Raw genomic sequence first — 12,372 nt, forward strand, 5'->3', positions numbered from 1 at the left:
CATAGAAATTTACAGCACAGGAGGAGGCCATTCGGCCCATCTTGTCCGTGCCGGCCGACAAAGAGCTGTCCACCCTAATCCCACTTTCCAGCACTTGGTCCGTAGCCTTGTAGGTTATGGCACTTCAGGTGCATATCAAAGTACTTTTAAAATGTGATGAGGGTCTCTGCCTCTCCCACCCTTTCAAGCAGTGAGTTCCAGACCCCCACCACCCTGTGGGTGAAATAATTTCTCAAATCCCCTCTAAACCTCCGACCAATTATTTTAAATCTATGCCCCCTGGTTATTGACCCCTCTGCTAAGGGAAAGAGGTCCTCCCTATCCACTCTATCTAGGCCCCTCATAATTTTATACACCTCAATCAAGTCTCCCCTCAGCCTCCTCTGTTCCAAGGAAAACAGATCCAGCCTATCCAATCTTTCCTCATAGCTAAAATTCCCCAGCCCAGGCAACATCCTCGTAGTTCTCCTCTGCACCCTCTCTAGTGCAATAACATCCTTCCTGTAATGTGGTGACCAGACTGTACGCAGTATTCTAGCTGCAGCCTAACTAGTGTTTTATACAGTTCAAGCATAACCTCCCCGCTCTTATATTCGATGCTACGGCTAATAAAGGAAAGTATCCCGTATGCCTTCTTAACCACCTTATCTACCTGTCCTGCTACCTTCAGGGATCTGTGGACATGCACTCCAAGGTCCCTCTGATCTTCTGCACTTCTCGGTGTCCTACCATTTAATGTATATTCCCTTGCCTTGTTAGCCCTCCCCAAATGTATTACCTCACACTTCTCCAGATTGAATTCCATTTGCCACTGTTCCGCCCACCTGACTAGTCCATTGATATCTTCCTGTAGTCTGCAGCCGCCTTCTTCATTATCAACCTTCTTTCATTCAATGTTTTTATTTTTTGCATCATCAGGACAAACCGTAAGTACGAGCTTTGCAGCAGCTTGCTTACTAATGGATTCCCTAAACATAGCGGAGATTAAACTCATGGCATAACATATTCGAGAGCTTCAGCGTGTTATTCCATCAGGTTATAGAAGACTAAACTGGAACTCGTTAGGTACTCATCATTACTTTGATCGCTGTGACCAAGCAATTGGTTTCGTTTTTAAGCAAATCTCACTACTTTATACATTTCAGATTTTTACAGATTCTGGAGTCGAGTTTCTGTTAGTAATATCAGCACAATCTGGGTGGAATCGGCCGAATTTTAAGCGTAAGTGGTTACACACTTATGGTTGTGTTTTCCGCAATCTTTTATACTGGTTCAAGATTCAATCTGCCCGAATCAGGCCCCGCCCCCAGGTCGAATTGGGAGATTCCACTGATTGCGCTGGTTCAGGAAGCCTCTTCAAATTGCGCTCATTTTCTTAGACGCACAGGCACGAGAAGGCACATTTAAAAAGTTTTTTTCATATCAAAAATAATGAATTTACTAAGAAACTGACTAGTGCACACCAATGAAACTGTTAAATGGTTCCGTATCGTTTTTAAAGTCATTTTCATTGATTTTAAATCAGGTTACTCACAGGTGGAGGACTGAACACCCCTGATTAAAAATGCTTACTTTTGGTGATAAACCCATTCTCAGCTGGATTAATAAACCTAGATTACTGCTCTTAAATCAAGAAATACTTATTAATGGAAAGGAAAAAAATGAAACAATTACATTCTATTACGCTGCCCAGTTGTGAAGGTTTGTGGAAGATTTTATGTTAGTGATTATGCAAATTAATTTCAGCGGAAACTTGAAGTCTAACCTAAGCAGCGCAATTTCAAACGCATTTTGGGCGCAATTTCCCGATTGTGCCCAAAGCGGAAAACCTACCCACCTGTTTTTTCTGGACCAAATGCAACAAGTGAATTGAAGTAAATGAAAATGCTGAACACTCAGCACCACAATGCTACAGAATGCCTTAGATCACTGAGCTGAACTTTGTGATTCATCGTACTTTCCTGTGGGTTAAATTGTGTAACCACTTTCCTTGTCTGTATGCCCTCTATGCAACTGCACAGATTCTTCCTCCCTCGCCAACTTATTTCTGAGATTGAAAAATGTTGGTAGCAGCAACAGTTTTGGTTTAGATCGGTTCTCCCTCTGCTGCACATACATCTAGTGAGTCACAGGGACTGTCCATTTTTCCATCCTGCATCCATCACTTACTTATACAGCATTCCAGGCACATAACAGCTTTCAAATGTAACACCCATTTATGCATTAAAAAGTTGCATCTGTTTCCATTCCCAAGCATTACATTTTCTTCCTCTTCTCATCCTAAAATATTAATCAGTTGCTGCAGTAAGGAATGATGTGGAAAAAATACCTATTTTATACTTTGCTGCTGCAGCCCTTTAAGAACTTGCAGTAGCACAGGAAATACCATCTTCCAGCAAGCTCCCTATTGGTAGGACAGTACACAGGTGGGAGCACTCGTGGAATAGATAATGAACCCTGACCCAACATGTTTCAGCGGGATTGGCCATGCAGAACCAGTCAGGCGGATGACCCACTGAGAATTCTTCCTGTTCCTGGAGTGTAGGTACAATCCATCCTATGTATAGTGAAAGTTCATGAAAATTTGCAAAGAATTCCCATCAGAAACAAAAAAAACTCAGATCCTTTTCCCAACTCCTTGCCCTGTCCCTCATTCTGTCTTGCTTCTCTTTTGCTTGCTGTCAGCTTTAGACTTGACAAAAAGTAAGTTACATCGAGTCTACAGCACAGAAACAGGCCATTCGGCCCAACTAGTCTATGCCGGTGTTTATTCTTCACACGAGCCTCCTCCCAACCCTCTTCATCTAACCCTATCAGCATATCTTCCTCTTCCTTTCTCCCTCGTGTGCTTATCTAGATTCCCTTTAAATGCATCTATGTTAGTCACCTCAACTACTTCCTGTAGTACCTGTAGCATGTTCCACGTTCTTACCACTCTTTCATAAAAAAGTTTCCCCTGGATTCCCTATTGGATTTATTAGTGAGTATTTTATATTTATGACCTCTAGTTTGGACTCCCCCACAGGTGGAAACATTTTCACTACGTCTACCCTATCAAACCCTTTCATTATCTTAATGACCTCTATCAGGTCACCTCTCAGCCTTCTCTTTAGCGAAAAGAGCCCCAGCCTGTTCAGTCTTTTGTAATAAGTATATCCTCTCAGTTCTGGTGTCATCCTTGTGAATCATTTTTGCACGTTCTTCAGTGCTTCTATATCCTTTTTATAATATGGAGACCAGAACTGTACGCAGTACTCCCAGGTGTGGTCTAACCAAGGTTCGATGCAAGTTTAGCATAACTTCTCTGCTTTACAATTCTATCCCTCTAGAAATAAACCCCAGTGCTTGGTTTGATTATTTTTATGACCTTATTAACCTGCATCTCTACTTTTAGTGATTTGTGAATGTGTACATCTGGATCCCTTTGCTCTTCCCTCCCATTTAGATTCTTATTATCCAAGCAGTATGTGGCCTCTTTATTCTTCCTTCCAAAAAGCAACATCTCACACTTAAATATATTGAAATTAATTTGCCAATTACACGCCCATTCTGCAAGTTTATTAATGTCCTCTTGTATTTTGTCGCACCCCCCCCCCCAAATTTGGTGTCATCCGCATATTTTGAAATTGTACTTCCAATTCCTGAGTCCAAATCGTTAATGTAAATTGTGAACAAAAGTGGTCCCAGCACTGATCCCTGTGGACCCCACTTCCCACCTTTTGCCAGTCTGAGTAGCTATTCTTAACCCCTACTTTCTGTTTTGTAGCCAGCTTGATATCCATTCAGCTACTTGTCCCCTGACTCCACATGCTCTGACCTTCGTCATGAGTCTACTATACGGTACCTTATTGGAAAATCCAAATATATTACATCTACTACATTACCCTTGTCTACTCTTTGTTACTTCTTCAAAGAATTCAGTAAGGTTGGTCAAACATGACATTCCCTTTTGAAAACCGTGCTGAATACTCTTGTATTTTTGGTTTCTAGATGTTTTTTAATTACATATTTAAGTAAAGATTCCATTATCTTTCCTATCATATAGTAATATAGATCCCAACATTTCCTTGGTGTGGACAGCTCTGCATTGCATGATAAATATGCTTGTTTTTCAACAGCTTACCATCAGCTAATCATAACGTGCTGATCTGTTTAGTCTTCCTTTCTACTCTACAGCCTTAGTGGGATTTGGACTGTGGACCTTGGCCCTCCACTCAGCCAGTTCAGTAACAAACTCCTAAGCGTTAGCACATAATGCAGGTTGACACCTCATTGCAGTACTGAGGGAGTGCTGTCTTTCGGATGAGATGTTAAGCTGACTTCCCTCTCTTGTAGACGTAAAAGATCCCATTGTACTATTTGAAGAAAAGCAGAGTTTTCTGCTGGTGTCCAGGCCAACATTTGTCCTTCAACCAACATCACCAAAACAGCTATTTATCTCATTGCTGTTTGTCAGACCTGTGTACAACCACTTCAAAAGTGGCTCATTGGCTGTGAAGCACTTTAGGACTCCCCAGGTCATGAAAGGGGTTACATGACTAAATGCAAGTGCTTTCTCTCTTTGACATGTAACTTTCAAAAGGATATATACAGGAAACTCTCATTTAAACGGCACCTAAATATCCAGAATTCTATATTAACCGGCAAAATTCTCACTCCGAAAACAACACCTCAATAACCGTCAATGTTGTCGAGTCCGAGTCTCCCGCGGTGGCAGAGTTAGTGGGGGTAGTTCAAAAAACTGCCACTACTTGGCTTCTTGGCGCTGTCGGAAGTTAGAACACCTCAATACCCCTGTAACAGGAGTCTGACTCTCCCACGCTGCCGGTAGTCTCTTCTGATCCACCATTTTACAGGGGTACTGTGTGTCTCCCACGCTGCTGGTAGTCATTGCATTGCATTACCCTCAACTGGCAGTACTGTACTTAATCAAGCATCTTCCACCATCCATTTAACACAACATTCTGTAGGTGAGTACCCAGTTACTGTATACTGCACATTTCTTGATTTTTAAAAAATTTTCTTTGTTAAAAATAGCCTCGGTAGATAACCCTCTCTGTCATCCGGAATTTTTGATCAACTGGCAACACGGTGCCGGATACCAAAGAGTTTCCTTGATGTGGAGATGCCGGTGTTGGACTGGGGTGGACAAATGTGAGAAGTCACACAACACCAGGTTATAGTCCAAAAGCTTTATTTGAAATCACAAGCTTTCAGAGCGTTGCTCCTTCACCTGACGAAGGTGTTGTGTGACTTCTCACAAAGAGTTTCCAGTACTTGAAAAGGAAACGTTCGCAGGGCTCTGGGGAAAGAACAGGGGAGTGGGACTAATTGGCTAGCTCTTTCAAAAGAGCCAGCACAGGCACGATGGGCCGAATGCCCCACCCAACATTCTGCCTGGCCTGCTGAGTTTTTCTGTTAATTCAATGATGTCCATTGAGATCCAGCCGAGTTGATGACCTCCGGCCGCTAGAGGGCGCGGTGGCTTGGCCTCCGATTTTGGCGATGCTTCAACACTTGGGCTGCGGGAGCCGGCTGTCCCTCGGCCTACGCCGGGTGGTTCCTTCAGCTTGGGCTGCTGCGGGTAACAGGCCAAGGGGCTTGACAGCGGCGGTACGACGCAGGTAAAGTGAGTGCCCGGGGGGGAGAAGAGTCGGTCCCCGGAGAGAGAGAGGGAGGGAGGCTGGTCTTAAAGGGGCGGACAGCTGGGATTTTATTTTGAGGCGACAGTTGAGGCTAGATGGCGGTCTCGCGGAACTGCCACGCTACCTCATGGGAGTTGTAGTCCCGCCCCGGCTCCCGGCGGTCATTGCGGAGGTGAGCCAGCCCCGCGGACTACAACTCCCGGGGAGCCTTGCGGCAGGGTCACGCCCCCTTCTCTGTTTACTCACACTGCAGAGGCAGAGCAGAGGTGACAGGTGGGTTGCAGCATTTCCTGTGCAGCACAAAAGGGGCTGAGAAGGTATTTTATCAGTTTTTTTTTAAAGAAAAACTTCTTGTGGGATCTATAAAAGAGGGGCATGAGTTCTCTGATTTGCAAATCATTGGGTGCTTTTTTGGCTTTATCATTTTAGATCAGACAATTTAAGAGCTAAAAGTTAGTCCTATTTGGGTGTTTATTGTTTGAGCCCCTTTAAAAAAAAAGGGGGCACTTTTGTTAGATTAATCTTATTCTGTTAGATTAATCATATTTTGTTTGATGGCACTGAGGTTATCGTCCTAATTGGCCAATGCAAAGAGTAGAAGTTAGTGCAATGCAGCTCTAGTGAGAGTCTGATTTATTCTGATTGAATTTGCCTCTTGCCTGTTTCGGTGGCTGATAGGGCGAATAGGTATTTAAATAAAGTACCTGTGCCGGCTATCGGTGTGTACACGTGAACCTTTCCAAACCCGAGGGTACTGAATACTGCTTGGCATGAATTTTGCATAATTTTTTTTTGTTGCAAGCCATATAAGGGGTGGGGCAAGGGCAGGTCTGTGGTTAAAGCCTTGGGATTCAGATTTTGCCTGCTTTACAGAAGTGGAAGAGCTTTCTTTTTTCAGGGAAAATGGTCCTTTAGGGGACCAGGTTGACGCAATGCTGGAAATGTTTTGTTTAGAAGCACCAACCAATACATTTAAAAAAATGTATTCATTCACGGGATGTGGGCATCGTTGGCAAGGCCGGCATTTATTTCCCATCCATAGTTGCCCTTGAGAAGGTGGTGGTGAGCCGCCGCCTTGAACCACTGCAGTCCTTGAAGTGAAGGTGCTCTCACTGTATTGCTAGGAGGGAGTTCCAGGATTTTGACCCAGCAACAATGAAGGAACGGCGATATATTTTCTAGTCAAGATGGTGTGTGATGTGTAGAGGCACTTGGAGATGGTGGTATTCCCATGCACCTGCTGCCCTTGTCCTTCTAGGTGGAAGAGGTTGTGGGTTTGGGAGGTGCTGTCAAAGAAGCCTTGGCGAGTTGCTGCAGTGCATCTTGTAGATGGTACACACTGCATCCACGTTGGCCGGTGGTGGAGGGACTGAATGTTTAAGGCAGTGGATGGGGTGCCAATCAAGTGGGCTGCTTTGTCCTGGATGGTGTCGAGCTACTTGAGTGTTATTGGAGCTGCACTCATCCAGGCAAGTGGAAATTATTCCCTCATACTCCTTGTGCTTTGTAGGGGGATGGAGAGGCTTTGGGGAGTCAGACGGTGAGTCACTCGCTGCAGAATACCCTGCCTCTGACCTGCTCTTGTTGCCACAATATTTATGGTCAGTGGTGACCCCCAGGATGTTGATGGGGGATTCGACAATGGTAATGTCATTGAATGTCAGGGGGAAGTAGTTAGACTCTTGTTGGAGATGGTCATTGCCTGGCACTTCACAGAATCACAGAAACCCCACAGTGCAGATAGAGGCCATTTCGGCCCATCGAGCCTGCACCGACACATATCCCACCCGATCCCCGTAACCCCTACACCAACACATATCCCACCCTATCCCCGTAACCATTCAGTAAGATCATGGCTGACCATCGACCTCAACTCCACTTTCCAGTCCGATATCCATATCCCTTGATTCCTCATGAGTCCAAAAATCTATCTAAGCCTTGAATAAAATCAAAGACTCAGCATTCACAGCCCTCTAGGGCAGAGAATTCCGAAGATTCACAACCCTCTGAGTGAAGAAATTCCTCCTTGTCTCGGTCTTAAATAGTTTCTCACCATTTAAAAAAGATTCTGTTTTTCTATTCTTCCTACCAAAGTGAATAACCTCACATTTCCCTACATTATACTCCATCTGCCACCTTACTGCCCACTCACTGAACCTGTCTATATCCCTTTGCAGACTCTGTGCATCCTCCTCACATCTTACTGTCCCACCTAGCTTTGTATTGTCAGCAAGCTTGGATACATTACACTCGGTCCCTTCATCTAAGTCATTAATATAGATTGTAAATAGCTGAGGCCCCAGCACTGATCCTTGTGGCACCCCACTAGTTACAGCCTGCCAATGGAAAAAGACCCGTTTATCCCTACTCTCTTTTCTGTCCATTAACCAATCCTCTATCCATGCTAATATATTACCCCCAACCCCATGAGCCCTTAACTTGTGTAGCAACCTTTTAGGTGGCACCTTATCGAATGCCTTTTGGAAATCCAAATATACTACATCCACTGGTTCCCCTTTACCCTGCTCGTTACATCCTCAAAAAACTCTAATAAGTTTGTCAAACACGATTTCCCTTTCATAAACGATTGGGCTTGTACTCGCTGGAGTTTAGAAGAATGAGAGGGGATCTTATTGAAACTTATAAAATTCTGACAGGACTGGACAGACTAGATGCAGGAAGGATGTTCCCGATGGTCGGGGAATCCAGACCCAGGGGTCATAGTCTAAGGCCATTTAGGACAGAAATGAGGAGGAATTTCTTCACCCAGAGAGTGGTGAACCTGTGGAATTCTCTACCACAGAAGGCAGTAGAGGCCAATTCATTAAATATATTCAAGAAGGAGTTAGATATATTTCTTAAGGCTAAAGGGATCAAGGGGTATGGGGAGAAAGCAGGGACCGGGTACTGAAAGTGGATGATCAGCCATGATCGCATTGAATGGCGGAGCAGGCTCGAGGGGCCGAATGGCCTACTCCTGCTCCTATCTTCTATGTTTCTATGTTTCATAAAACCATGTTGACTCTGCCGAATCATTTTATGATTTTCTAAGTGCCCTGATACCACTTCCTTAACAATGGATTCCAGCATTTTCCCGACAACTGATGTTGGGCTAACTGGCCTGTAGTTCCCTGTTTTCTCTCTCCTTCCTTTCTTGAATAGCGGTGTTACATTTGCGACTTTCCAATCCGCTGGGACTGTTCTAGAATCTAGGGAATTTTGGAAGATCAAAACCAATGCATCCACTATCTCTTCAGCCACCTCTTTGAGAACCCTAGGATGTAGGCCGTCAGGTCCGGGGGATTTGTCATCTTTTAGTCCCATTAGTTTCTCTATTACTTTTTCTCTACTTATATTTATTACAATGGCCCAGAAATTCGGGTCGGGGGCTACCCGCGGGTGCAAGCCCCCGACCTGCACTTACCTAGCGCGCCTGCCGTTGTGCTGTGGGCCCGCTTGGAATTCCGATCCTGGGCCTGCTCCAGCTGCTGGTGTGCAGGGCCCACGTATCCCAGGGGTGCAACTAGTTCGCAGCATCCCTGGGATCACGTGGGCCATGGGGAGCCAATCGGAGCAGGGAATCTCCATTCATAGATTTGACAGGAAGACCTGTCAAATCTATGAATAGAGATCGGCCCCAAATCCTAAATAAAACTTCAAATAAATTTTTAAAAATCACATTTTTAAAAAACTATAAATTACATAAATTAACTATTTTAAACAAAAATTTAAATTTTTGAAAAAATTAATTAAAAGTTTTTAACAGGGCTAAAAATAAACTTACCTTTCTTTAAATTATTTTAAAGTGATAAACCTGTGGAAAAAATGTTTTAATTTTACTTACTTCACCTCGTACCTTGTTAAAAGCAGGCCTTGTGCCTGCTTTTTCCACGCGCGGCTGCGAGGGACTTGCCCGCACGGAGAAACCTGTAAAAAAATCGGAAGTTCCAGGTCTACGCGCTGCCTCTCCGGCGCACGCGTTTGACCTTCGAACCCCTTCCTTCAAGAGAATGGAAGTTCTGGTTTCCAGCGCACGCGCAGTGTGAATTTCTGGGCCATTAAGTTCCTCACCCTCATTAGACTAGACCCTTGGTTCCCCACCATTTTTGGTATGCTTTTTGTGTCTTCTGTGAAGACAGATACAAAATATTTGTTTAACGTTTCTGCCATTTCCTTATTCCCCATAATAATTTCTCCTGTCTCAGCCTCTAAGGGACCAACGCTTACTTTTGCTACTCTCTTCCTTTTTACATACTTGTAGAAGCTCTTACAATCTGCTTTTATATTTCTTGCTAGTTTTCTCTCATTTTATTTTTTCCCTTTTTATCAATTTTTTGGTCATCCTTTGCTGGTTTCTGAAACTCTCCCAATCCTCAGGCTCACTATTATTCTTTGCAACGTTATAAGTTTCTTCTTTCAATCTAATGCTATCCTTAACTTCTTTAGTTAGCCACGGTTGGATCACTTTTCCCGTGGAGTTTTTGTTTCTCAATGGAATGTATTTCTGTTGAGAATTATGAAATATTTCTTTAAATGCTAGCCACTGCTTATCGACTGCCATACCTTTTAATCTATTTTTCCAAGCTACCTTAGCCAACTCGCCCCTCATACCTATGTAATTGGCTTTATTTAAGTTTAAGACTCTAGTTTTGGACTTCGGCAAGTCACTCTCAAACTTAACATGAAATTCTATCATATTATGATCACTCTGCCCCAGAGGATCCTTTACTATGAGATTGCTAATTAACCCTGTCTCATTACACATTCCAGGGATTCCCCTTGAAAGGACCAGCTCGTCAAGGGACTGATTAGGCTTTTCCCTCCTATGCAGCAATCACTCAGAGGCATGGATTCATTTGAGGGGCTAAGTGCTGCTGCCAGAGAGGTCAATGTGGCCTCAGCCTGTGGCTTACACCTCCTGCACCACACATTGACCCCTGCCACAGTGTTGCCCTGTATAGGAAAAGTTGGGGGGAGGTGGGTGGCGATTGCCCAACAGACTATTCCACAGCAATTAGCTACAGATTATATTAGATGTGAAATGAGCCACACCCTTCATTTTGCAGGCACCCATCCAAAATTCAGTGGCAAAATGTTTTTGGGTCACTCTGAAGGTTTGCGTTGACTGACAGTACTGAGACTGTTGGTGAGTATGCGCTATAGAATGGATTGGATCAGGCTGTGAAATCTCCAGGATTTTACTTTACCCAAACGCACAGGAATATTTGGTGTCAGTGCTGTGCACTTCCATCTTGGAGGAACAGTTCGCGATTGTCATCGGGTTGAGGGAAACCCATAGGAAGTAGCTCGGATCCAGTGCTGGTGCAATGCACTCTCAGTGCAAATCTCTGTCGTTTGGCCTGATCTCAGCCTTCACTGTCTTTATCAAGTCCCTTTGCTAATTGAAGCAGCAAGTAGGAACAACTTGCATTTATATAGCATCTTTAACGTAGTAAACTGGTCCAAGGCGCTTCACAGGAGCGTTATCAGACAATATCTGACACCGAGCCACATAAGGAGATCTTGGGACAGGTGACCAAAATCCTGGTCAAAGAGGTAGGTTTTAAGGAGTGTCTTGAAGGAGGAGAGAGAGTTGGAGAGGTTTAGGGAGGGAATTCCAGAGCTTAAGGGCCTAGGCAGCTGAAAAACTGCTGCCACTGCTGGGGTGATGACAATTGGGGATACACAAGAGGCCAGGATTGGAGGAGCGCAGAGATCTTAGGGGTGTGGTAGGGCTGGAGGAGATTACAGAGATAGGGAAAGGCGAGGCCAGACAGGGATTTGAAAACAAGGATGAGAATTTTAAAATCGAGGTGTTGCCAGACTGGGAGCCAATGTAGGTCAGTGAGCACAGGGGTGACGGGTGAACGGGACCTGGTGAGACTTAGGATACGGAGAGGAGAGTTTTGGATGAGCATTACAGATGTCCAACCTGGATGAGAGGCTGACAAGAGAACCTTCTAGAAAATTGACAAATCACCCAGTTAAGATCCTTGCACTGTTGGGACATCTAAGATTTGTGAAAAGTTTTGCTCTTCGTGCTTAACAGAACTCTTTTTTAAATTTAATTTTGTTCATAAAAATACATATATTCATAGAATAGAATCCTACAGCATAGAAGATGGCCATTCGGCCCATCGAGCCTGTGCTGGCTCTTTGGAGCATCTATCCAATTAGTCCCACTTTCCTGCTCATTCCCCATATTTTCCTTTTATATTTTGTGAAATTACTGGTCAGTTTTGCCATGTGAAACTTAGAAAAGACACTGGAACTGGCAACATGGTTGTCCACATGGGAACACCATGTTGTTTGAGGGTCAAGGCAATTTTGCAAGAGTTCTTGGGATTTGACTGGGCCGGGAGAGGTGGAATATCGAGACTGTTGGAGAAGATGTACTGAGTCCACCGGGGCAGATAACCGTGGACCCAGATGAGAACAGTGCCACGGGCTGTGGAGGCAGGCCAATAAGGAGGGCTGGGCGGAGGATAATAGAATGGTCAACAGCATTGAAGATGCTGGAGTGAAGGAGGATGGGGTGGGACAGGGAGTTACAGTCACATGCGATGTGACTGGTTATTTTGACCAGTCTCGGTGCTGTGAGTGGGTCAGAAACCAGATTGGAGGGGCTCAGGTAGGGAGCGGTGACCACATAGATGAGCCACTCTTTGAGCCATTCATCCCCTCCTCTAAATTGTGTCACTTCCTGCCTCTCCCTCTTGTAAATTGC

The 12,372-nt window shown here is 44.4% G+C and overlaps 1 protein-coding gene across 5 annotated transcripts in view; it reads left to right on the forward strand.

Moving 5' to 3' along the window:
- The window catches only part of spata20 (spermatogenesis associated 20), a 475,652-nt gene continuing 463,280 nt past the window's right edge, over positions 1 to 12,372 (forward strand). The window contains exon 1 of one of the 5 annotated variants that reach the window (XM_085963329.1): positions 1 to 1,221. Coding sequence is in view for 1 of the 5 variants with exons in the window: in XM_085963324.1 (XP_085819450.1) it covers positions 5,506 to 5,624 (119 nt within the window). In the remaining 4 variants the exon portion in view is untranslated. Of the gene's footprint in view, positions 1,222 to 5,485; positions 5,625 to 5,856; positions 5,963 to 12,372 lie in introns of those variants that run through there. The other 4 variants (XM_085963324.1, XM_085963327.1, XM_085963326.1 and 1 more) reach the window with 4 other exon arrangements.

Source organism: Somniosus microcephalus, chromosome 21 (assembly GCF_052327205.1).
Source record: "Somniosus microcephalus isolate GS21.2 chromosome 21, FLI_Smic_1.0, whole genome shotgun sequence".
Taxonomy (NCBI): domain Eukaryota; kingdom Metazoa; phylum Chordata; class Chondrichthyes; order Squaliformes; family Somniosidae; genus Somniosus; species Somniosus microcephalus.